The sequence below is a fragment of the Phyllostomus hastatus genome, unplaced genomic scaffold (genome assembly GCF_019186645.2).
Source record: "Phyllostomus hastatus isolate PE091 unplaced genomic scaffold, TTU_PhHast_1.1 phas_contig_34, whole genome shotgun sequence".
Taxonomy (NCBI): domain Eukaryota; kingdom Metazoa; phylum Chordata; class Mammalia; order Chiroptera; family Phyllostomidae; genus Phyllostomus; species Phyllostomus hastatus.
In genome coordinates this window covers 45,419,510-45,445,756 of record NW_025333857.1, presented here as the reverse complement: position 1 = coordinate 45,445,756, position 26,247 = coordinate 45,419,510, and the positions used below count along the sequence as shown (strand labels likewise).

The 26,247-nt window shown below is 42.4% G+C and overlaps 2 protein-coding genes across 3 annotated transcripts in view; one reads left to right on the top strand and one right to left on the bottom strand.

The window, feature by feature from the left end:
• Window positions 1-207: 207 nt before the first annotated feature.
• LOC123819587 lies at window positions 208-7,515 on the bottom strand. Its single transcript, XM_045839994.1, has 4 exons — window positions 7,497-7,515; window positions 7,029-7,044; window positions 4,888-5,003; window positions 208-1,766 (listed from the first exon to the last, which is right to left on the bottom strand). The coding sequence occupies exons 1-4, from the start codon at window positions 7,513-7,515 to the stop codon at window positions 967-969; spliced, it is 951 nt and encodes a 316-aa protein (XP_045695950.1). The 3' UTR covers window positions 208-966.
• A 1,519-nt stretch (window positions 7,516-9,034) lies between these two features.
• The window catches only part of UBAP2 (ubiquitin associated protein 2), a 126,696-nt gene continuing 109,483 nt past the window's right edge, over window positions 9,035-26,247 (top strand). For both annotated transcript variants that reach the window (XM_045840498.1, XM_045840497.1), the window contains exon 1: window positions 9,035-9,181. The gene's annotated coding sequence lies outside the window, so the exon portion shown is untranslated. The remainder of the gene's footprint in view (window positions 9,182-26,247) is intronic.

Genomic DNA, 26,247 nt, shown 5'->3' with positions numbered 1-26,247 from the left:
CTTAACTACTGACTAGGGATATACAAGTACTGATGTTTCTAAATAAAGTTATTCCTGGTAATAATAGTTCCTTATTATTATTTTTTTAAATTTTATTTTTAGAGAGGGGAGAGAGGAAGAAAGGGAAACATCAATGTGTGAGAGATACATAGATAGGTTGGTTGGTGAAAGATTTTTCCACCAAGGAAGAAAATCAAATCAGCCACATAAGGGGGCAAAAACAGGATTTTATTGAGGCTGCACTTCCAGGCGAGGTTCCTGGTCCAGAGAAGTTGCGCCCAGGGTAGAGTGGGAAGATTTTTTTATACATCTAGGTGGGGTAAGGCTTGTCGTGTCTTAGGCAGATTGGGTGCTGTAGTCTCCATGGCAGACTGAGAATGGCCAACCATTTAGGCACTTGTTGCCAGGAATATTTTGGCGATTGCTTAGCTTGCAGTTTTCTTTGGTGCCTGCTGTGGGTGTTAACCTTTTCATATCCTGTCCAACCCACCATTCCGACCTCTTTGATATGATATGGGGTGATGTTTCCTTCCGCCTACTTCCTGCTGACCTGGGGGGCGTCAAGGGGATTGGGGCTCAGAGGCCGGTGGTTCAGTTGGGATAGGAGGATAGGGGTGAAGGAGCATTTGACTGAATGCTACCCGGGAGCCTTCTTGAATTCGTGCCTGTAAAAACTTTACAAAACAGGGACCAAGCATTAGTAGTATGCCTATGATCAGAAGGGGCCCCAGAATTGGGGCCAACCAGGTGGAAAGGTTTTTCCACCACGAGGACAACATGGTTTGGGAATTTTCCCGGCGGAGTCTGTCCTGTATATTTCGTAATTTGTTGATGTTTTTTTGTACTATATCGCTCTCGTTTAGGTAGAAGCAGCACCGCTTCTGTCTCTGCAGAGAGGCCAACGAGGTAACTGAGGAATCAAGGGCCTTTTCCAGTTTAGGCCGTGGGCTGGCTAGTATCGTCTGGTTAAGGAGAGGAAGGAGGAGAAGAGTGGCCCAAAGGGGAGTCATGGTGGGAAGCTGGGCTCTGGGTAAAACAGATCCTGGTGTTTCCCAGGATTTTGGCCGACCACTCGCTGCTAGCCGGGGCTAGTTTAAGGCAGGAGACATGAACCCAAGAGGGAAGGCCTAAAAGCTTGGCTGCTGTAGGGGTGGTGAGTATTACTGTATGGGGTCCCGTCCACTTAGGCTGGAGTGGTCTGGTCTTCAGTTCCCTGAGCACTACCTGGTCCCCTGGTTGGAGAGGAATTGTGTGGTCTGCTTCTTGTGGTCCTCCTACTGGCGGGAGGGTTCGGTCAGCATATTCTCTAAGGAGATGTTTTAGGAGGGAAAGGTAGGGCAGGTAGGAGGCCAGAGGTGGAGGAGAAACAGGTAAATTATTGTTGATTAGAAAAGGCCTACCATAGAGCAGTTCAAACAGGCTTAATCCTAACAGCTCCCTAGGGGCAGCTCTGATTCTAGCTAGGACGAATGGGAGGAGTGTAGGCCAAGAGTTTTTTGTTTCTAAGGTACTTTTGGTTAGGTGTGACTTGAGAATCCCATTGGTGTGTTCAACTTTCCCTGATGACTGAGGATGGTATGGGATGTGAAGCTTCCAGGTGATGCCCAGCGAGGTGGAAACTTGTTGCACAACCTGGGAGACGCAGACAGGGCCGTTGTCTGACTGGATGGAGGCAGGCAACCCGAAGCGCGGGACAATGTGCTCGATGAGGAGAGCAGCAACTGTATCAGCTGTTTCCCGAGTGGTAGGGTAGGCTTCTATCCAGCCTGAAAAGGTATCAACGAATGTTAAGAGATAACGGTATTTCTTGTGTGGAGGCATGTGAGTGAAGTTGATTTGCCAGTCCTGGCCAGGGAGATGTCCTCTTATCTGGTGAGTTGGAAACCGGGGTTTAAGGCCTCCCTGGGTTGACGTTTTAGAGCAGACCAAGCATTTAGCATGCACCTGCTTGATGGACTGGAGAAGATTTGGGAAGGAGAAGAGGGGACCTAGGAACTTGAACAGAGCCTTGGGGCCAATGTGCAGTGACTGGTGGATTTCTGAGAGGAGGGGAACAGCCTGCTGCTGGGGAATGGCAATTTTTCCACTGAGGAAGATCCAACCTCTGCTGCCAATGCGGCCACCCTGGGCTTACAGGGAAGAGTATTCCTGAGGAGTATAGGAAGGAGGTACTGGGGTGGACAGGAAGAGTAGGGAGAAGCTCCAGTGGTCAGTTTTCGTGCTGCGGCATCAGCTCGGGCATTGCCCTGGGAGACGGGGTCTCGTGAGGTTTGATGCCCCTTGCAGTGAACAACAGCTACTTCCGCAGGTAACTTTAAAGCTTGGAGGAGTTCAGAGATTAGCGATGCATTAATGATGGGATAGTCTTTAGATGTGAGGAACCCATGTTCCTTCCAGAGAGTAGACTGACTGTGAACTATGAGAAAGGCGTATTAGGAGTCTGTGTAGATGGTTATTCACATTTCATTTTTTTAAACCAGAGAGAGAGCTTGGGTGAGAGCGATGAGCTCTGCTTTTTGTGAGGTGGTGCCCTCAGGCAGTGGTTGTGCTTCTAGAGTGGAAGCAAGGGTGACCACCGCATAGGCCGCCCTCTGCCTTCCGTCGGCCCCCACCACAGAACTGCCATCGACGAACAGAGTGAGGTCAGCATTGGGGAGTGGAATATCAGACACCCTGTCTAGGGGATGCCTGAGAAATTCAAGAACTTCGGGACAAGAGTGAGTGGGTTCAGGATTGATGGTAGGCGCTGGTAAGAGGGTGACCAGGTTGAGCCTAGGGGAGAGGCGAAGGAATAAAGCGGTACTCTCTATAAACAGAAGGTGCAGCTCTTGGAGGCGTGAAGGGCTCAGTAGTGAGAAAGCCTGGTGTGAGAGCAGATCAGGAAGGTGGTGGGGTGAGAAAATGACCGCCGGCTGGCAGAGAGTCAGCTTGAGGGCCTCCTGGCCTAACTCTGCGGCACTACCCAGGGCACGGAGACATGGCTGCCACCCCTGTAAGGTTGGATCCAGCTGCTTGGAGAGGTAAGCAACTGGACAGTAGGAGGGGCCAACAGGTTGGGCCAGGACACCAATTGCTATGCCTTGGCGTTGGTCGGTGAAAAGGTGAAATGGACGGGTGGGATTGGGAAGGCTTAGAGAGGGGGCCTGCAGGAGTGTGTCCTGTAACGTGGTGAAGGCTTTCTCTACCAGCTTGGGAGAAGTTAGGGGTCCCATAGGAGTTTCTTTTGCAGCGTTGTACAGGGGCTTGGCCAAGAGGGCAAAGCTGGGAACCCAGTGCCTGAAGAACCCCACTAATCCCAAGAAGGAGAGAATCTGATCTCCATTGGTAGGGGGTTGGAGCTCATGGAGGAGGCGAGTGCAGTCTGCAGTGAGACTCCATGTGGTAGGGGTTATGGAGAGACCTAAGTAGGTGATGGTCTGTGTGGAAATCTGAGCCTTGATGGGGGAAACCCGAAATCCTTTGCTAAAAAGTTAAGAAGGAGGGCTGTGCATTGTTGAGACTCTGGTAATGAGGGACTGCACAGGAGGAGGTCATCTACATACTGGAGGACAGTGCTTGAGCCTAAGTTGCAGGCAGCAAGATCCCGGGCAAGAGCCTGCTCAAAGAGATGGGGGCTGTCTCTAAAGCCTTGGGGAAGGACTGTCCATGTCAGTTGTTGTGAGAGGTTGGTGTCGGGGTCAGTCCGGGTAAAGGCAAAAAGAAAATATGAATCCTGGTGGAGGGGGTTAGTAAAGAAGGCATCTTTGAGGTCCAGAACAGAGAAATGGGTGGCGGTAGGCAGGATGCGGGAGAGGAGAGTGTAGGGGTTAGGGACCACCGGGTGGATAGGGACTACTGCTTCATTAATGAGCCTTAGGTCTTGGACTAACCGGTACGCTCCTGAGGGTTTCCAAACTGGAAGAATTGGGGTGTTACATGGGGAGTTGGCCAGAATTAACAGTCCCTGCCCCATAAGGCTGGAGATGATAGGTTTGAGACCTCTACGATGGGTTTCAGAGATTGGCAACTGGGGTCTAGAAGGAAAGATGGTGGGGTTTTTCAGCGTGATGGTGACTGGGGTGTGGTGAGAGGCCACAACAGGCATGGAGGTGTCCCATAGCTGAGGGTTGACTAGGGTGGGTAAGATTGGAGGTTGGGTTAATGGGGTAGGGTCTTCGAGCAAAGGAAGGAGAAGGTGAGAGGAGGGGTTTAGGCTGGCTGTGACCTGTAAGGACGCCCCTAGGAGCTACAAGATGTCTCTTCCTAGGAGTGGAATGGGGCAGGAGGGTATAACTAAGAAGGAGTGTGTGAAGGGGACATTATCAGGGCTGCAGGTTTAGAGGGGCATGAAGGTTCGGGGGTGCTCCTGGCCAAGAGGACCTGGGTTGTGGAGCACGGACAGGAGTGCAGTGCAGCACCCAGGAACCCTGAATATAGGGGACCTCAGACCATTTGCCAGTTCGTTTGCAGAAATTTTCTAGATCAGTAAGGGTGGCAAAATCGAAAGTCCCATCAGGAGGCCAGGTCTTGCGGTTATCTAAAGGATATAATGGCCAGGCCGTGGCGGACAGGAAGATTAACCATTTTTGTTTTAGACTTGGGTCAATTATGGGCAATTTTTTCAGGAGACACCCTAAGGGTGTCTTGGGATTTATTTTGGACTCCTGTCCTCCCATATTCCCTGGCCCCACGGAGATTGGGGATTGAAAATTGGTTGTCTGCAGATTGATCAATCCACCAACCTTTCAGGCAGGCTGGGGTTCAGTGCCCGGGATGTCTCCACTGGCAGTTACCCAGAAGTGGAGAGCAGTCTCTCCACGGATCGGGTTACCCCGATGCAGCTGCGATTTCCAGACGGGGGCCCACAGTCAGAATTGAGTCAGGGAAGAAGGGAAGAGGGACACTTACCCTGGCTGTCCGGACCGGTGGAGCGGCCACAGAGGCTTTTCTCGGGGAGATGGGGAGGAGCGGCCCCCGTGGACAACTCCTCTTGGGTTTCGGCACCAAAATGTAAGATTTTTCCACTGAGGAAGAAAATCAAATCAGCCACAAAGAGGGCAAAAACAGGATTTTATTGGGGCTGTGCTTCCGGGTGAGGTTCTCTGGTCCAGAGTACCGGGGGCCAGAGAAGTTGCACCCAGGGTAGAGCGGGAAGATTTTCTATACATCTGGGTGGGGTAAGGCTTGTTATGTTTTAGGCGGATTGGGCACTGTGGTCTCCATGGCAGACCGAGAATGATTGACCACTTAGGCACTTGTTGCCAGGAAGATTTTGGCAGTTGCTTAGCTTGCAGTTTTCTTTGTTTGGCACCTGCCGTGGGAGTTAACCTTTTCATATCCTGTCCAACCCAACAGTTTCCTCTAACACGTCCCCAACTGGGGTCCTGGCGCGCAACTCAGGCATGTGCCTTCACTGGGAATTGAACTGGCAACCTTTTGGTTTTTAGGCCGGCACTCAACTCACTGAGCCACACTATCCAGGGCTAAATTTTGTATTTTATTAAGTTTATTGGGGTGGCTTTGGTTCATAGGGTCATATAGGTTTCAGGTATACGCTGTATGATACATGAATCTGCATATTGCATTGTATGCCCATTGCCCAAAGCCAAATCCTTATTATTTTTTAAAAATATATTTTTAAAAGATTCTATTTAATTTTTTTTTTAGAGAAAGGGGAAGGAAAGGAGAGAAAAGGAAACATAAATGTGTGGGTGCCTCTCATGCACCCCACCACTGGGGACCCAGCTCACAACCCAGGCATGTTCCCTGACTGGGAGTCGAACTGGTCACCCTTTGGTTAACAGGCCAGCACTCAATCCACTGAGTCACACCAGCCGGAAGATTAAGAAAAACAGCAACTACAGCAACAACAACAACTCACAGACACAGACAACAGTATGGTGATTGCCAGAGGGAAAGCTGGGTTGGGGGTAGGTGGAAGGAGGGTAAAGGGCCCTGACAGGTGTGGCTCAGTTAGCTGTGCATCTTCCAGCAAAGGGAGGGGCTGTCAGTTCCATTATGGGTTGGGGCCCTTGCCTGAGTTTGGCTTTTTTTATTGGGTGGGGGTGCATAGAAGAGGCAGTGGATCCATGTTTATCCCCCCCCCAAAAACCTATAATTTTTTAAACCAATATTACCTTAATAAATAAAAACAAAACAAAACACCCCAAACACCAGTACCTCTTCCATGTAAAAAATTAAAACAGTGCAGATTAGGTTGATTATAGTCCTTTGACCAGGGTCCTGAATCACAAATCATCTTTCCTATTCTTAAGGAACAGCAACAACATGTAATCAGGTTTGTATATACCCTTTCAGAATTGTTTTCTTGTGCTCTTTCCATTAAGTTTTTGCCTCTCAGGGGCAGTTGTTATCTTTTACTCTCCCACAGACTTCTGTAAAGCAGGAATATAATGAAGACTACTGAGCAGACTCAATCCTAGCTCACTGTCAAAAGGGGAGAGATAAGATACATCTGTACACGAATGGTCATAAATTCTATCTGTTAAAGGCACAGTCTGATCATTCTTTGATCAATTCAGATGAATAACAAAGGCCTCCCCCAATTGAGCAGGGCTGTGATCCCGCAATTGAACCTACAACTAGTCTAATAGTAACTAGCAAGTTAATCTGTAATTAGTATAGTGCCTTGCACAAAGATCAGTATGTTAATTCCCTACCCATCTTACTTACACCTGTTATGTCTAAAGTATTACAGAACAACAAGGGGGGCCTGGGATGATATACTATTACTGAAAGAAAACCCCAGGTCCATTACGTCCACCGTCTATAGGAAAGATGTCTCTCAATGCCAGAGATTTGTGAAAAGGAAAGGAAATGTTTATTTAATGCTATACAAACTTAAAGTAGTGACCTAATGTCATAAAAAACCCTCAAGTCCCTTAAAACACCCACAAACAGACAACAGTACTTCCTTCCCCCTTTGTCCAACCCAGAGTACCATATCTCAGGAAAGGAAATAGAAGTCCATGGCTCAGGCAGTCCTCTGGTTATTCCCAGGCAGTACTCTGCTTGACTGGGAGACCTACCTGGGTTCCTGGCACCCTCAGCTGTGTCACCGGGATCTCTGCTAAAACTGGGTGGTGGTTCTCCCTTCTAAAGCTGTAGGGGTCCCCACTCTGGCAAAGGTACGTGGTCCTCTGTCTCAGGGCCACAGGAGTCCCCACTCAGCCAAAACTGTGTGCTTCTCTCCCTGCACAATGGCTGCAAGGAGCGGGGTCGCCACTCTGCCAAAGCCAAGGGGCAGTTTTCTGCTAAAGCCACGGGGTGATTCTCTCTCGCAGGCCTGCAGGAGCCTCCACTTTGCTAAAGACGCATGGTTCTCCCCTCAATGGCTGCTGTGTCTGGGTTTAAATCCCCGCGCGTCTTCCTCTGCAGCCCCATTTCCGACTCCTCCCACACTCGGCCTCACATGCCAGAACTCAAAGCCTTCCAGCTTTAGTGGGCTGCCATCATGAGTCTGGGCAGGCGTGGCCCCATGTCATGGAGCCAATCACCTTCCAAGCTCCCACGCATGCGCTGTAACTCTGGGGACCTGCCCCTCAGTTTTGTCTTGGCGGGGAAGTTACTTCCATTCCCCTGGCTCAGAGCATGGCCACAGCTATTTAACATATCTAGGTAACCAGTCAAAGGCTATAGATATGTTAAATGACCACACCAGAGGTTAGCTGCAAGGTTGTTGCTATTCGGAAACAGCTTTCAATGGCCCTGCTCCATTTGTCCCTTCCCCCAACCCACACCTGGGGGGGGTGGTGAGGACATCCTAAAATCTCCTGGACACCTTGAGTTTTGGACCCCATTCCAAATCCGTATTTGGGCCCCCCTCTTGGCTGCACCCTGTTATAAAAGGGCACACACAGGGTGTGAAAATAATTACCAATATTTGTTGAGGATTTACTATGTCTGAAGCAGGTACTTTACATAATCTCCTTTAATTTTAATCACCAGGTGAATCATTGCTACCACAAAGAAAAGCTGGAATTGAGAGGTAAGGCCTGCTGAACTCCAAAGTCCATGTATCTAGCCAGCATGGGATACTGTCTTTGAAGATCAAATAGGCCAATAAATGAGAAAATAATTTAAACTCTAAAACACTGCACTACAATTGTAAATCATTATCCTTTTTCTAACATAATTCCGTATGTTAAAACAGATCAGATCTTTTTGGAGAGAGAAAATCTGGTTTGGGTACTAGGCGGGAAACGGAACCCCTTTAACCCTTTTTTCATGCTTAAAACGGTTACAGTCCCTTCTCAAAGGGTTGATTACATGATTGAATAAAAAGTTGTATAAACGGCTGACATCGAATAGGCGTTCAATAAATGTTAATCTTTTCAGCAACAGAGGCTTGGGAATGCAGAATTCGATCCCACAATAAGACAAGCCACGAGACCCTGTGGTGCTGTAGAGGTTCCTTTTGAAGCCCTCTTGGTGCCGGCGGTACCGTGGCTAGCCGTTGCCGTTGCCGTTTTCCCGCGCAAGGAACCCGGCGCGCGACTGTGGGTGTGGAAACCCTCCCGCCGGGACTACTTCTCACAACAAGGACCACGCTCAGCCACCTGGCAGGAGGCACCCAATGGTATTAGTCTCAGATGCTAGCCCTATCCGCTTACCCTTTCGGCCTTCCCTAGGCACTAAGTCTTAGACGCGCCACCTATAAAGCTTCTAAGGAAGGGATGCGCTGTTGGGAGCCTGTGCAGCAAGATAGAAGTCATAGCCCCCGCGCAACGTTTGTTAACTTCAGTGGTTGGACCACGTCACGTGACTCAAGCAGGAAGAGAGTTGGTAAGCCTTGTGAGGTCATCACAGCGCGACAACGAGTGCAGTATTGAGCATCCTGGATTCTGTGGATAGTTCGCCCCTGATAACTTCGGGTGCGAGAAATTCCGTAAAATCTTCCTTATTTGCTCCATTTCCGCGCCTCCCCGAGCCTCGACGCTTTGGGCCTTCCCGGTTCGTGTTGCGGGTGGGTAGAGGAAGTGATCAGTCCCTTTGGCGGACTAAGGAGCCGCGCACCGGAGACGCGTGTGGCTCCTCCTTCGCCCGTGACGTAAGATCACGTGACTGGACGGGCCGCCTCGGCCGCCGCCGCCGCTTTGTAAGAGGCACATTGGCAGGTAACGAGCGGCAGCGGTGGCGGCGGCGGCGGCGGCGGGTCCCGAGTGCAGCGAGAACAGCCTTGGTAATTGGCACCCTCTCTCTCTCCTCCCTAGTTCCAGGGCTCTCAGTGCTGCGGAGTGCGCTTTCTAGTGTTGCTTTCAGCTCTTTTCCCTCTAACCCCCTTTTTCCTCCCCCAGCGCCCACCCGTGAGGACCGGGCCGAGCTTCCTTCGCTGGCTTTATGTGTCTTCACTATGCCCAGGCCCGGGCGTCCTCCTTCCTTTCCCCGGCCTGTTGCCACTTGCTTTTTCCTGCCTACCCGGGTCCTAGTCAGTCCGGCCCCACCCAGCCCCAGGGGGGGCCTTCCCCTCCCCGGCCCTCCCCTCCGGTTTTCTGCCCTGGAGGGAGTGGTTTTTTTTTTTCTTTCTCTCCCACCTCGGTCCCTTTTTGACTGTCCCCTGGAGCTCCCGCACTACGCTGACGCTTCTCATCCTGACCACCTTTCCGTTTTCACGCGTGTCGCACACTAGTCCTGGGACTGGACCTCTTAGAGACCGACCAACTTCTTCGCTCTCCAGGCTTTCCCGGCTTACTCGCAGGCATAGTTCAACTCTACTTCTCCTTTTTGTTCTGGAAGGCTTTGGTGTCAGACTTTTGGGATTCAGTTTTCTTAATACTGGTTCCTGTTGGCACTTTGTAAACTAAAGCGCTTTCTGTTATAATACATTTGAAAATGTCACTCTTTCCTTAGTGTATTACATCTTTTTTGTTTTGTGTCTGAATCACTTTCTCACTTGGCTGTCCCACCTTTTCCCCTGGGTTATCAATCTAATTAATTGCTCAGGCTTCTGAAATGCCACTACTGTGGTCCCTTATCCTTGTTCTCTGTAGGAGTTGATCCCATCATTCCTGTTATTTCCTGTTTGACTTAATGCTGTAGATTTCTACCACCTCAGTTGGATTATGTTTGTACTTACAGCCAAGGTATATGGTCTGCCAGTATTTAGGCTTAACTTTCCTCAGCACCTGTGTCCTAATAATTGAGAGCCTTTTAAGGTCTCCAGAACATACCCAAAGATCATCTTTTATTTGAAGGGCATATAACATTTTAAGTGAACACAGTTTATTTATTTATTTATTTATTTATTTATTTATTTACTTTTAGAGAGAAGGGAAGGGAAGGAGAAAGAGAGGGAGAGAAACATCAATGTGTGGTTGCCTCTCCCATACCCCTTGCTGGGGATCTGGCTTGCAACCCAGGCATGTGCCCTGACTGGAAACCGAACTGGCAACCCTTTGGTTTGCAAGGCCAGTGCTCAATCCACTGAGCTACACCAGCCAGGGCTTCTTTTCTGTTATCATAGTACTTTTTAAGCCAAGATAAATGCAAGTAGTGCGTTCCTCACTTTTTGCCATGAAATGTGCATCCTTTTTAGTGTTTATTAAAAGGTGGTTGCAAGATGGACATAATACCTAAGAGCTTCTTTATCCTAGGAATTAGGTGCCTAGATTGGGATGGTACCTATGTCTTAGGAAAGGAAATAAATTCACTCTTGGGGGTGTCCAACTTGTGGTCTGCGGGCTGCTTGTGGCTCAGGGTGGCTATGAATCTGGCCCAACACAAATTGTAAATTTACTTACAACATTATAAGATTTTTGTGATTACACGTTGCAGTGTATTTAATGTGTGGCCCAAGACAACTCATGATGTGGCCCAGAGATGCCAAAAGGTAGGACCCCCACTGCATGATAGGGTCTTCCAGTACACCAACATAGCTTATTACCATCTTGCCAGGGCACCTCCTTGGCTAGGGCTATCCTCCCATTTGTGTGAAGGCTTCCCTTATCTATCATTAGGCAGAAATGATTTACTTCCCACACTGCTCTTCTGCATGCCTCCAGTGAGTTCCTCCTGATTTTTCCTTATGGCTAGTTCACATGTGTAGTGAGATTTCTCTCCACTGCTGTCCAGCTTGTTCCCCACAGCTCTGATTTCCCCTTTTTGCTTTCTTGTTTCCTCTGATCCTCAATAATTAAACAATTCAGAGAAGAGAGATTTGCATTATGATTGAAATGTGGCTGTAAATGGTGGCATGGGAATGAGGCCATGGGAAAAAAGCTTGTGGTAATTGCCTCTCCTGCCTATTTCCTGTTGCTCTGGACTCTCTCTTTAAATATGGGCTGGACCAGCAGTAGTCACATGGACCTGACTTTAGAACAAGGCTGGAACAATAATAACACCTCTGCTTCCCTTTCCTGGTAACTAAGTGGTGCAGCCTGTGCAGTGCTCACTACAGTGTCTCATGGTATTAGCCTGAGTGACTTATTTTTTGAGAAGAAATAGGAGAACATGAAGAAGAGGTGTAGTTCAATATGCAATGTGTATCGATGGGAATTGGTTAATATCCCTACACCTTTATATACTACAAGTGGAAAGTGTAAACCAGTCTTGAATATTAGAACTGGTCTTAGCTGAAGCTTTCACTTTGTAAGGGTTAGTCTTGACGTGTTGATTCTGTAGTCTTTTTTTAAAAATGTCTTACTCTAAGATTTTAAAAAAGATTTTATTTATTTTAGAGAAAGAGGGAGGGAGAGAAACTTAAATGTGTGGTTTGCCTCTCACCTGCCCCCTACTGGGGACCTTGCCCACAACCCAGGCATGTGCCCTGACTGGGAATCAACCTTCTACCCTTTGCCTTGCAGTTCGGCACTCAATCCACTGAGCCATGCCAGCCAGGGCAAAATTTTTTTTGCTGTTGTTACAGACTTCTGTTTGGTGTAAGTGTATTATGAAGGATTAATATCTGCTCAAAAGAAGCAGTCTGTGTGAATTCACAGACTGATGTTCCTCTGCTCTTAAAAATCCATCTTATTTCTCTTTGTGAGGTAACCTGTAGGTCAGCAAATACAGTTTTTAGTTGTTAATTTGAGTAAATTGAATGTCCTTTAAAAGTTGAGTGTTATAGCACCTGTGGTGTTAACTGATAAGGTGGTGTATCTTGGAAGCAGCTGTTTTTTTTCTTCTCTACCCCCCCCCCCCCAAAAAAAATAAAGAGTAGAACTGTAACTTGAAGGGAGGCAAAAAGAGGGAAGATTTATAAGGAAATACCACCATGTAAACCTGTAGTAGGTTTTGAAATAGTTTTGGTCCAGCTATCTAATAAGTATTTAAGAATAGAATCTTTTTTCTTTTTTGAGTCCAAGAACCAAATTAATCAGTTTTGATTAGTTATAATGCAAACTGCATATGCTTTTTTTTTTTCAGTTTTTTTGACAGTTTTTTTCCTCATCGATCCTACATATCCTGTACTTTCTAACTTGATTTCAGAGAGAGAAGAAGGGAGAGAGAAGAGAGAGAAACATCAGTTTGTTGTTCCACCCATTGATGCATTCCTTGGTTGATGTTTGTATGTGCCCTGACCAGGGATTGAATTTGCAACCTTGGCATATGGGGATCATGCTCTAACCAACTGAGCCACCTGGCCAGGGCTGTCCTGTAATTGTTAAAGAAGTTAAGGTAAATTATTTTAGTTTTGAAATGTCTTTGCATAGGTTTTGAAGACCAGGTCTGTGAATTTCTGGCTGACACAGCATGAGTAGTAGAGTGAGTTTCAATTTTCAGATAACTCATTTTCATGCTGGAGTTAAGAGCTAAATTGAGTTGGAGCCCAGTTGGAATTAATTAATTTTATTTTTTAATTATTTTTTAAATCCTCATCCATGGATATATTTATTGGTTTTTTAGAGAGAGGGAGAAACATCGATTTGTTGTTCTACTTATTTATGTATTCTTTGGTTGATTCTTATACGTGTCCCGGACTGGGGATTGAACCTGCAACCTTAGTGAATCTGGATCATGCTCTGACCAGCTGAAGTACTTGGCCAGAATGTGTGTTCTGTGGAGGGTGAGATTTTTCATTTGATACCAGTGCTTGGCATTGTAAAATCATTAAACAAGAATAAGTGGGCTTAAAAAATAGACAAGTTTAACTGAGATAGTTTAGGAAAAAAATGATCAGCTTTAGGATTGATTGATAAGCCTAACATTAAATAATTTTCCAAACCAAGTCCAATCCCCCCTCCTTTTCTCAAATTAAATAATTAAATTTTCAGTTTAGTGTAAGTTTTTGGGTCAGGTTGGCTGGTACTATTTTGCCTAACAAAATACATGAGGAAAATTTGAAAAAACAAAAAGAAGGTGAAAAAGACTTTATGGTTTAACATTTTATTGTATCCTTGCTCTTTTTTTTTTAAATATAATGTATATACTTTTTAAAATGTTAGAGAAAAGGTTTATGAGGTATAAAAACACATGTGGAGTTTTCAAAAACAAATAAAATGACCAAGAAGTAGAACGTTACAGCTGTCTAAAAGCCCTGTGTATATGCCATCTCTCAAGGTGTTCCTTTCTGCCTTTCCTAGAGGTAACCATTACTCTACATTTTGGGTTTATTATTTTTTAGAATAATTTTTACTTCATATATGTGTATATCCATAAACAATACAGTTTTATTTATCTATTCATTCATTTAGAGAGCCAGGAAGAGGGAGAATGTGGAGAAAGAGGGAGAGAAACATCAATGTGCAACAGAAATGGATCAGTTGCCACTCGCATCCCCTGTCCACCCCCTGGCCACCCCCAACCTGGGACCTGAACCATAACACAGGCATGTTCCCTGAGCGAGTATTGAACTGGCAACCTTTTGGTGTGTGAGACAATGCCCAACCCACTAAGCCACACCAGTCATGGCACAATGTGTAGTTTAGTATTACTTTTTAAATCCTCACCTGAATATATTAATCTATTTTTAAATTTTTTATTTTTTTAGAGAGACAGGCAGACATCGATGTGAGAGAGAAACATTGATCGGCTGCCTCCCCTGTGCACCCAAATTGGGGATCAAAGCTGCAACCTTTTGGTGTAAGGGATGATGCTGCAACCAGCTGAGCCACCTGGCCAGGGCAACAATATATAGTTTTCAGTTATGATCTACATGGAATTTTATGATTCTTCTGATACTTTTTCATTCTTAAATGTTTTAGATTTATCCATGATTCATTCTTAACAGCTGTCATTCACTTTCAGCAGTAGGGTAGTTCATTGTAAGGATATGCCACATCCTCTTCTATTGTGATAGATATTTGTCTCATTTACAGGTGTTTGGGGGGTTTTTTTTTGGTGATTACAAATTATAGTTGTCTCCTTGTGAACATTTGCATGCCCTCTCTTCTACTGAAACAGATTTCTCAAGATTCTGTATGTAATTGGGAGTAGAATTTTGGGCTATGTGTGGGATATGTATAACTTTACTAGGTAATCCCAAATGTTTTCCGTTGTGTTGTACAGTCATTCTTAATTAGGCTCCTCATTGGAACACAGATAATTGAGTGATTATTTTCTCAGTTCTCTTAAGAGTATTACATAACTGGTATCATTCTAGTAGTCTAGGGAGGAAGTTTAATTCATACATATAGAGGATACCTTGGCCATTGGAACTTAATTTTCAAGACTGAATAGTTAAAAAGTTTCACATCCTTGCCAACATTTGGTATTGCTTTAATTTTTAGTTGTAGCCAATACTATTGGAATGTTTTAATTAATTAATTTTATGTTTTTAGAGGGGTAGGGTGGGAGAAGGGGAGAGAGAGAACCATCCATGTGTGAGAGAAACATTAATCATTTGCCTCTCATATGCTCCTAATGGGTGCTGGCCCACAACACAGGCAGGCATGTGCCCTGGCTGGGAATTGAACCTGCGATGCTTTGGTTCTCAGCCCGCACTCAATCCACTGAGCTACGCCAGCTAGGCAGGCAATCAGGGTTTCTGATTTACCCTATTTATATATTGTCACTGAAGCATGGAACCGAGTGATAACCCATTTCTTTTTTAAAAAGATTTTATTTATTAATTTTTAGAGAGAGAGATGGAAAGGGAGGGAGAAAAACACGGATCGATTGCTTCTCATGCTCCCAGCTGGGGACCAGGCCTGTAACCCAGGCATGTACCTGACTGGGAATCAGCTGGCAACATTTTGGTTCACAGTCTGGCACTCAGTCCACTGGGCCACACCAGCCAGGTCTCCATTTCTTAAATGATGATTTTCTCAGGTTTATTTGACAGATTGAGTATATTTTTATTGATTGTAGAGAGAGAGGAAGGGTGAGAGAGAGAGAGAGACACACACACAGATTGAGCAGATTGATTTGAGAGAGAAATATATTAGTTGCTTCCTGCATGTGCTTGACCTGGGATTTAGCCTGCAACCTAGGTATGTGATATGACTGGGAATCAAACTGGCAGCTTTTTGGCATTTGGGACGATGCTCCAACCAATTGAGCTACCTGGACACAGCACATTAAACATTTTCTCTGGGTCAACTTTTTATACAAACTTATTGAATGTCTCGATTTTTTTCCTCCAATCAAGGTCTCATTTTTTTATTTTAAAAAAATTTCTTGTGATCGGGAGTGTTGAGGCAATGGTGGAAAAAGCACCTTTGTATTTATAGAAAAATCTAGGTGGTAGTTAAGAACAAAATCCTTGTTAGTTAAAATAGGCCATTTGCTATTTTATTATCACAGAAGTGTTTGCATTTTTAAAAAAGATTTATTTCTTTATTTTTAGAGAGAGGGGAAGGGAAGGGAGAAAGAGAGGGAGAGAAACATTGATGGGAGAGAGAAATGTCGATTGGTTACCTCCGACCAGGGACTGAACCTGCAACCTAGGCATGTTCCCTGACCAGGGAATTGAAACCTGTGACCTTTTGCTTTGTGGAATGACAACTGAGCCACATTTGGTCTGGGCTTTTTTTTTTTTTTTTACACAAAGACAATTTGAGCTATTTAATTGTTCTAATGCTTATCTCATTTTACTGAAAGATCCTAGCTGTAATGGTATATAGCTAGCATACCATAAACTAATTTATATGTTCTGATAGCCTAGCCATCTGTGGGGCAAAAAGATGACCAGTGTTACAAAGGATTTTACTGGCGTTATAGTTGGCCATAGGTGTATAGCTTGATAAATACTAAACATCACTGAATTGTGCACTTTAAAAGGATGAACTTTATGGTATTGATTATATCTCAGTAAAGTTATTTAAATTGGTTGAATTAATAGGTAATATGTCGAAATGAACAGTATCAGCAGAAAAAAGTGGTCAGTGTACATTAGTTTTAGAGTTGCCACCATTTATGGTTGCTATCAGGATCTGGACAAAGCAGTTGAGGTACATTATCTTGTTTGGTGCTCTTTACAGTTTTGGGAAAGAGTCAAGTACTTGATGAGTATTACCTAATATATTAATTTAGGGAAGCCAGGTCTGTGTTACTTTCAAATTCATAAACACATTATGGTACTTCTTTACCTACCTGAGATACTGCTGCCTGGGAATACAGCCAAGTGCTAGCTGATAACTCAAACAATGTCCACATTTGTGATATATAATGCTGGGATTTTGCACTGGGTGGGGGATGAGGAATGGGTATGAGGTGGGGTCCTTGAACTTCTGTACCTGGTTCCACTAGGCCTTTTTATATAATTCAGATAGTTTTTGTCTACCATATTTTGCCGTGTGTGATGCATACTTTTTTTGCCCAAATTTTTGAGGGACAATTAAGGATGTGCATTGTACATGGGTAATGCCAGATATAGCTGTTTTTGTGTTTTGCAATTATTACATAAAATTTCTTGTACCAGAATATGTTCAAAAATAAATGCTAAAATTCCTTTATAACACAAAAAACTAGTATTTGATTATAAATAAATTAAAAACATTGAATTAAAAAAGTTAAAATTTAAAGATTTTTTTCCTGAAAGTTTGGGTCAAAAACAGCACACATTATACACAGCAAAATACAGTATCTTACATACTGGGGTTTAGTCAGAGGTTTGGTTGGATTTCACTTTTGCTAGATTTGGTAGATTGATATAATTTGATATCAAAAGTTGATAGATTTTAGCAGTATTCTAGAAGAAGAACAGTCCTCAGTTTCACAATTTACATAGTTCAGACAGGTAAATAGGGCATGAAGTTTCAGTGAACTAGAGGCAATTATTGATACAGTAGTTGATAAAGGTGCCTTGTAACTGCTGGGTTGTACAAGAGGGGACTGCCAAAACCCTGGAATTTATAAAAAATTGTGTATTCTTAACATATGTAAACGTAAGTCAACTTCAAAGTACTCTCCATTTGATGCAATACACCTATCTTGATGTTTTTTCCATTACTCACAGCAGTTTTTGAACTCATCAATTTTGATGTCTTTAATTTCACATCTTCCACATCAGCAAAATGTTTTTCTTTGAGGACTTTTTTAATTGGGGAAACAAAAAACGGTGCTGGGGAGAGTTTGGGTGTGTAGGGAGGGCGGGGCACAGGGATCGTGCTGTTTTTTGGTTAAAAACTGCTGAACACTCAGCTTGGTGTGGGCAGTTGTGCTTGTAAATCACCCATTGTGAAGTGGGCAAATGCACTGAAAGTCTTCAAAAAAAAATTTCTGAAGCTGAATGCAGCCTCTCACACCATTAGCTGGTATGCTGATACAGATGGGTTCCTAGAATACTCACTTAGCTGGGGAATGCTGTGCAACAAGGGGCCCACCCTCCAGAAGGTAATTCCAGTTTGTTTTGAATCCTCTCCTCGTATATGTGACAGATTGGCATCAAAACTAGTACCTGACAGGGCTACCTAATTTCCTCCTAGAAGACAAGAAGGAGGCTTTTAGGTACAGTATTCAGATACCTCTACTAAATTGATGGCAGAGAATGTAAAGGATGACATAGATTTAAAAAGCCTTAAATCCTTTATGACTTAATGTGTGGGAAGAAATGTTAGCATTAAAAGAAGGGCTTAAAGGTTTTTGAACTCTGGAACACTTGACAAATATTGGTCTCTTGGAAAATTTTGGAAGTTTTTAAGTGAGCTGATTTTGAATGAATTTCATTATAGATATAGGTACCTAGTAGGCTGAATATCTGGAAAGACACAAAGTCTTTAGCTTTTGCTTTGAAATTGGAGGCAATTACTGATGCCAATAGCAAAATTTCTGTAGGAAAGGAGAATGTGCTCTACAATTTAACAGTTTGATGTTTCAGGGGTAGAAGGATGTGATGCTGTTGAGGATTTGAGAACAGAGAACAAGGATGGTGTGTCTGAGGAGCCAGGTGAGGAACATGATGAAATGTAGTGAATGCCAGAGACAGACGAAAGAATGAGAACGGAAGACAGATTTAGGTGATTTGCCATTCTCCTAGATTGGGAGGAGGCCGTCGGTGACAGAGGGAGTAGCATTTTTCCTATTGTTGGGGTGATAGAGTGAAGGAAACCAGACTGAAAGTTAAGGGGATGTTTAATGAGGAAATAGAGGAAATACGTGTATTCCTTTCGAGAAATACAGCTTAAGTGATCATTGCTTACAAGATAGAACAAGCAGTTTCCAAGAGTTCTTTAAAGGTAGTATTTATAAGCCTTTGTTTTTTATTGTTTTTCAAGTACTGTTTTCTGCCTCCCCCCCAGCCGCCTCTTCTACCACCCCAGCCCTCCCCACCTCCCTCCCCCATATAAGCCTTTTTTTTGAGGTTAACTTGTATATGGAGAATAGTTGTGAGAAGGAAAAGGATATGAGATATTTTCTCAATAGTAGAGGTAGGAGATTTACTTAGTAAGGAATTTTGTATTTGGTAATTGAATGAAAATGAGCCTGGTGTGTAAGTGATAGGTATGTCAACATTAAATGGATTTACATGACTATGTTTTGATACATTCTCAGGTAAAACTGACATTTATTATTTAAAAAGATTATTTATTGATTTAGAGTGAGAGGAAGAGGAGGAAAGAGAAACATGTTTGTTCTTTCATTTATTTATTGTTTCATTTGCATCCTTGGCAGATGGGGATGATGCTCTAATTAACTAAGCTACCCAGCAAGGGCAACTGACATTTTTTAAAAAGCTGCTTTTTGGCCCTGGCTAAGTGGCTTAATTGGTTGGAGCATCATTTTGTACACTAAAAGGTAGCAGGTTTGATTCCCGGTCAGGGTACATACCTAGGTTGTGGGTTCCACCCCCATTTGGGGTGCATGCACGGGAGGCAGCTGCAGTGTTTTTCTCTGACATCTATGTTTCTCTTTCTGTTTCTCCCTCTCCCCCTCGCCCCTCTTTTCCATTTCCCTCTCCCTTCCTCTGTCTTTAAAATCAGTGAACATATCCTCGGGAAAAAAACTAATAAAAATAAAAGTTACTTTTGGCATGAATAAAACAGTAATAAGTATGTCATTAGAAAAAACAAATATACTTAAAAAAAACTATTCAAGATTTTTATCCTGGACTCATGAGGACAGTTTAAGAACTGTAATGAAAAACTATGGGTCTGAGTACTTTTCTTTTTTTAAGATTTAATTTATTCTTAGAGAGAGAGGGAAGGACAGAGAGAAAAACATCAATGTGTGAGAGAAACATGAAACATCCATTGGTTGCTTCCTGTATATGCACACACAGAGGCAACCCAGGCATGTGCCTTGACCAGGGATTGAACCAGCGACCTTTCACCTGGCAGGGTGACACTCAATCAACCAGTCAGGTCTGGGTCTGAGTATGTTTAAAAAATTAGGATTTCTATTTTTGGCTTAGAGTAAATAGCTAGACATGATACAGCTGTCTTGGAATAGCGTAATAAGAGCTGCATTTGAGCCTTTATAAGTCAGATGTGAAATATTTGTGTATTATAACATTTGAGGACCAGATGGTTCATTTGAAGGTGAGAAGAAAGAAAATAACCTGATATATTGGGTTGGCCAAAAAGTATTTTTTTCATACAATGCCTCTAGTTGTGCTTAGTTGTCTTTAACTTCATTTGAAACAGTTTTTTTTAAAAGAATAGAATACTCCTCTGGCTGGTGTGGCTCAGTGGATTGAACATAGGCCTATGAACCAAGGGGTCACTGGTTCAGTTCCCAGTTAGGGTGCATGCTTGCATTGCAGGCCAGGTCCCCCAGTGGGGGGCGCATCATGCATTAATGTTTCTCTCCCTCTTTCTTCCTCTCATGTCCTCTGTCTAGAAATAGATAAATAAAATCTTAAAAAAAAGAGAATAGAATACTTTCACTTTTTAAAAGAGTTTATTTATTTACTTTTAGAGAATAGAAGGGAAGGAGAGCGAGGGAGAGAAATATCAATGTGTGGTTACCTCCTGTGTGCCCCTACTGTATTCCCCTACTAGGAACCTGGCTTACAACCCAGGCACATGCTCTAGACTGGGGATTGAACCGGAGAGAGACCCTTTGGTTTGCAGGTTGTCATTCAGTCCACTGAGCCACACCAGCCAAAGCCATTCGAAACAATTTTGTTAGATTGTATTGTGACAGTTGTCATATCAGCATGCATTCAAAAACTTATCAAAATTGATCAATTTTTGTGTAGCCATTTTAATATTGAAGATGGAAGAAAATACGCAGCATTTTCAGTATATTATGTTTTATTATTTCAAGAAAGGTAAACACAAAAAAAGATTTGTGCAGTATATGGAGAAGGTGCTGTGACTGGTCAAACATACCAGAAGTGGTTTGCGAAGTTCTGAGGTACTGTTGACATTTTGGTAAAATAATTCTTTGCTGTGGGGCTGTCTTATGTGTTGGAAGATGTTTAGCAGCACCCCTGGCCTCTACCCACTAGAATCCAATGGCGGGAGATAGCTGACATACTCAAGATATCCAAGTCAATCAAGTTATTGGTGAAAATGAAAAATGTATCTTATTTTATGGAAAAAACTAAACAGACTTTTTGTACCCAATAGTGTAGGTTTTTTAATTTTATTTATTAAGAAATGGTGCTGTTAGAAGAAGGGGTAAGGCTGGTCATAAATAATGAGGGATTTTTCAAGGGATAGGAAGGCAAAGAATCATAAGGTAGCTGCTAAGATAGGATTCTGGGTGAAGACAGGGTTTAGATTCAAGAAATTATGGTTGGAGTGGGACATGTCTGGAAACCACCATAAACAATTAGATACTTTTTTCTTTATTGACTTTAGTTAACCTGAAAAGACATGTGAATATACCAAATAATTTTTGATGTTTTGTAATGTTGAAGAGTTCACCAGCACTTATTTCTCCGTTGGCAGATTATATTCACAGAATAGTGGACAACATTGTGGTTCCCTTGTCAGCCTTGTCCACCAGCTGCTTGAGTCGTGACCCTGCTCTCAGCAGCTGTGGAGAATAAAAGTATCAGCTTGGTCAGCTCCTGGCATATAGGGCACAAACAGTTGAGTAAAATCAGTTGCTTCTCACACACCCGGAACTGGGAACCTGGCCTGCAACCCAGGCATATTCCCTGAGTGGGAATCAAATGGAAGACCTTTTGGTTTGCAGTCCAGTGCTCAGTCCACTGAGCTGTACCAGCCAAGGCATGGGTATTTTCTTATAAAATATTTTTTAATTTCTTAATTACAGTTGATGTACAATATTATATTAGTTTTAGGTGTATAACTTATGGGTATTTTCTTATTAGAAAAAGCAAGAACACAGATTGGAAGTTAAATAAAAATAATAAAACACAACTGGTACAAAAATGTAGAGCCAAAGGGAGCACCTGTGGGTAGGTATCTGAAAGTCTCTTACGCTAGGTGAGATTCTGACTCAGAGCCAGACCTTTTGCATCAGATACGAACTGTGTGAGTGGTGCCAACAGTAGTTATGTGGCTTTTTGTTTCTTTTTAAAATTTTAATTATTTGTTTTTTAGAGAGAGGGGAAGGGAGGGAGAGAAACATCAATGTGTGGTTGTCTCTTGTGTGCCCCACAACCCAGGCATGTGTGCTGACTGGGAATCGAACCAGCAACCCTTTGGTTCTCAGGCCGGCATTCAATCCACTGAACCATACCAGCCAGGGCTTCTTTTTAAAAATTTTTATTTATTGATTTTTTTAGAAGGAGAGAAAGGCGGAGAGAGAGAGAGAAAGACAGAGAGAGAGAAACCAGTTTGTTTTTTCACTTAATTATGCATTTACTTGTTGCTTCTTGTATGTGCCCTGATTGGGGATCAAACCCACATCCTTGGCATATTGGGATGATGCTCTGACCAACTGAACTACCTGGCCAAGGCTGGTAGTTGTGTGGTGTTACAGAAGAGGAAGCTGAGTTGGAGTCTGTTGTATATCTATAATTGAACAGTGTGCCTTGTAGCATAGCATAGTGGGTAAAGAGGCAGATGGCCTGGATTCGAGTCTTGGCTTTATCACTTACTAGCTATGAATCTGTATGTCTTATTTTCCTGTTTGTAAAGTGGGAGTAATATTAGTATGTATCTCAGAGTGTTGTTGGGAAGGTTAATAACTTAACACTATGTATACTATAAAGCACTTCATTGGTGTTTGGCACATAGTAAACAGTATGTGTGTGTTGTTATTATTACTTAACTGGATTTAGCCTTTTGGGAGTGAGTGAATAAGACTACCTGCCTGGTTTGCCAGATAGTCCAAGCACCATTGGCTTCAGTATTGAGTGAATAGCAGGGGATTGTATGCACCAGGACTGGGGAATCAAACCTACAACCTAGGTATGTGCCCTTCTTGGAAATGGAACCTGCAACCTTTTGGTTACAGGACGATGCTCCAACCAACTAAGGCACACTGGCCAGGTCACTGAGGCATTTTATGTTTTAAAAAGTCCTTGGAAAAAGTAGCAATTGATAAAACATTTTCTAAAAATGTTCCTCTACAGAGAAAGTCATCGTAGTTTAATCAGATTGTTTTTTTCTGCTGGTTTACTTTAAAAAAAATTTTATTTTTTTCTTTTTAGAAAGAGGGGAAAGGAGAGAGAGAAAAAGAGGGAGAGAGACATCAGTGTGTAGTTGCCTCTTGTGCACCCCCAACTGGGTACCTGGCCTGCAACCCAGGCATGTGCTTTGACTGGGAATCGAACCAGAAACGTTTTGGTTTGCAGGCCAGCATTCAGTACACTGAGCCACACCAGTCAGGGTTCTGCTGGTTTACTTTTATGTTATAACTAATTTAGGCCATTTTTATACTTTAAATAATGTAGGAAGCTTTATATGTTAATTTGAATGTGTTGTCAGTTTGACTCAAGTAAATTTACGAAAATTAAAAAAAATGTTAAAAGAGGTAGTAGCAAGTCTTACTTGTGTCAAAATCTGTCATATCTTTTTAATTTATTTTGAATGAGGTGAGGGAAATGTGGGTTTTAAAATTTGGTTGGATAGATTGGAATAGCCTGGTGGCTTCCTTTAGCTCAAGATCCTGCGATATAAATGTTTGAATTTCTACTGAGTTATTTTTAGAATCTCTTGCTCTTGTCTGTTTCTATTCTAAGAATTCTCTTGGAACCTGTTCCAGGGTAGTGGAACTCTCAGGGGTGGAGAGTGATAGAAGGCATGGAAAACAAGTGTAAACTGAATTCCTATGGTCTGGCAACTAGGTGCTTATTGCAGAAGCATTCCTATTTACTACATGTAGCTGTTTCCAGAAAAGAGGGCATAGAATTTTCCTGTATGACGGTATGTTAGTTAAAGGTGTTGATTTTTATAGTCTAGATTTCATGCCACTTTCATTTTCACAGTTCTTTGGTGGCAACAGTTTTTAGGGGTGTTGATAATTATTTTGGTAACATACGCTCTTTTCTTGATTTATAAATTCACAGTCTCTAGAAGTTTTATATAAAATTTATATAAAAAATTTGTCAGAACCAGCCCTAGCTTGTGTGGCTCAATGGATTGAGTGCCAGCCTGTGAACCAAGGGTTTCTGGTTCAATTCCCAGTCAGGGCATGTGCCAGAGTTGTGGGCCAGGTCCCCAGGATGGGGCATGTGACAGGCAACCACTCATTGATGTTTTTCTCCCTCTCTCCCTCCCTTCCCCCTCTCTAAAAATAAATAAATAATGGAGTTAAATGCACTTAAACAAAAATAAAAAATGAAAAATAAATTAAAAATTTAAAATATTGTGTGAACCATACATCCTGTTAACTTAATATGTTTTCTGAACTGTTTTTTCAGAGCATTTTGGTAACACTTTATTTTCTGTGCTTGTACTTTAACTAGTCTTATCTCTGAAAGATTTTTGCTAAATATCTTAAGCATTAAGACTTTATTTATGAACAGAAATTCAGCTATTCTGACATTTCAGTATTAGTATGGAGAACCATATTGAGAGAAAATAAGCTACTCTGAATTTGTTTAACAAGCATCTTTAGAAGCATGTTCTGGGGTCATCATTATTTTTTTCAAAAATTGTTTTTCACGGGTTGCATTTGCAATGTTTATGCCAGTGGCCTGTTGTAGTAATAGTTTATGAATATGTAACACAAAGCAATAAACCTTAATTAAAAGAGAAAACTGATTGTTCCCAATAAGCAATATTTAAACTTAAAGTAAGCAATGTACTTTTCATGTTTCACAAAGCAGTTGTCTGGAGCCGTAGAACTGGGGCCATTATTTATAGCCTAATGACCTGTTCATTATCAAATGTGGATTGATGATTGGAATGGAGATAGAAAGCCAATATTCAAACTGAGTGGATAAGTAAAATTTTAATAGTTTGATACAAAAAGAGTTCATAGTTCTTCTGATAAGTGAGGATTCAGGTACATTTTATATCAAAATATTTAGTTGGAATAGCAAGGCTACACAAACTAAAAGTCTTTTGTAAATCAAAAAAACTCAATTTTATTTGACTTTGGGTGGTGGGCATACAATACAATATACAGATGATGTATCATAGAATTGTACACTTGAAGTCTATATAATTTTATTTACCAATGTCACCTCAATAAATTTAACTTAAAAAAAGTCTTGGCACGCACTCAACGTAGCTTATTTTCAGTACCTGCAGATTTTCATCACCAGATGGCACTCCTACTGTAAGAAATTTTCATTGTGTTACATTTAATGTGCCTAGTTTATTTTCATAAATGGGGCCAGTGAGGAATAAACAGTTTAAAAGATAAATGAGAAAACGGTTATATAATTTAATTAAAAAAAAAAAAGACCTGTTTGGAAATCTCTAAGTACAGTCATATGCCATCCTGAGAAATGCAGTGATTAGGCAGTTTTATCATTGTGAGAACATCATTGATTACACTTACATAAATCTAGATAGTATAGCCTTGTCTGCAAGCCTGTACCGCTTGTTATTATATTGAATACTGTAGGCATTTGTAACACAGTGGTAAGTATTTGTGTATCTAAGCATATCATAGGTACAGAAAAATATGGTATAAAAGATTTAAAAAATGCTACACCTGTATATAGGGCACTTACCATGAATGAAGCAACTGGTAATTGCTCTGGGAGAGTCAGTGAGTGAATGGTGAGTAAATACGAAGGCTTAGGACATTACTGGACACTACTGTAGACTTTAAACACTGTACACTTAGGCTACACTCAGTTTATAAAGCAACGTGAGGTTAAACCAAGCGCAACAGAGGATGATGCAAACGGGACATGAGATGCATGAGGCTGCTGCCAGTGTAATAAGGCAAACTGTTTTATAGCAAACTTAAAATTTCAATTATAGTTGGCATTCAGTATTATTCTGTATAATTTCACGTGTACAGCATAGTGGGTAGACATTTACGTATTTTATGAAGTGATCCCCCCATTGGTACCCACCTGGCACCATATGTAGTTATCACAGTGGTTATTGACTGCATTCCTTGTGCCGTGCTTTACATCCGTGTGTCTCTTTTGTAACTACCAATTTGTACTTTTTAGTCCTTCCCCCTTTTTACCCAGCCTCGAGCACCCCTTCCGTCTGGCAACCATCATTTTGTTCTGCGAATCTGTGATTCTATGTCTGTTTTTTATTTTGTTCTTCAGATTCCACATATAAGTGAAATCATGGTATTTGTCTTTATTTGGCGTTTCACATAGCACAGTACTGTCTAGGTTCATTCACATCACTTAGCCAGGCAGATTTTGATTGAATGCTTAATTTTAGATACTATAGATTGAATTATAGAACATTAGTGCTTGAGGCGATTTTAGAAATAAGCAATCCCTTTACTTCAGAAATGCTAATATATTTTAATTTGATGCTTCACAGTTTAAAAAATGTGTTTGTTCATGTGTATTTGTTATAACTGAGACCCCTACACTCAAAGTTCTAAATGACAAAACAATGAACATTCTTCTATTTAATG

What these genes read in the sequence shown, in the direction of transcription:
- LOC123819587 (XM_045839994.1), bottom strand. An exon ending in CACCGGTCCGGACAGCCAGG is followed by an intron (nt 1,767 to 4,887) that starts GTAAGTGTCCCT and finishes ATACCTTTTCAG; the next exon opens with GCTGGATAGAAGCCTACCCT.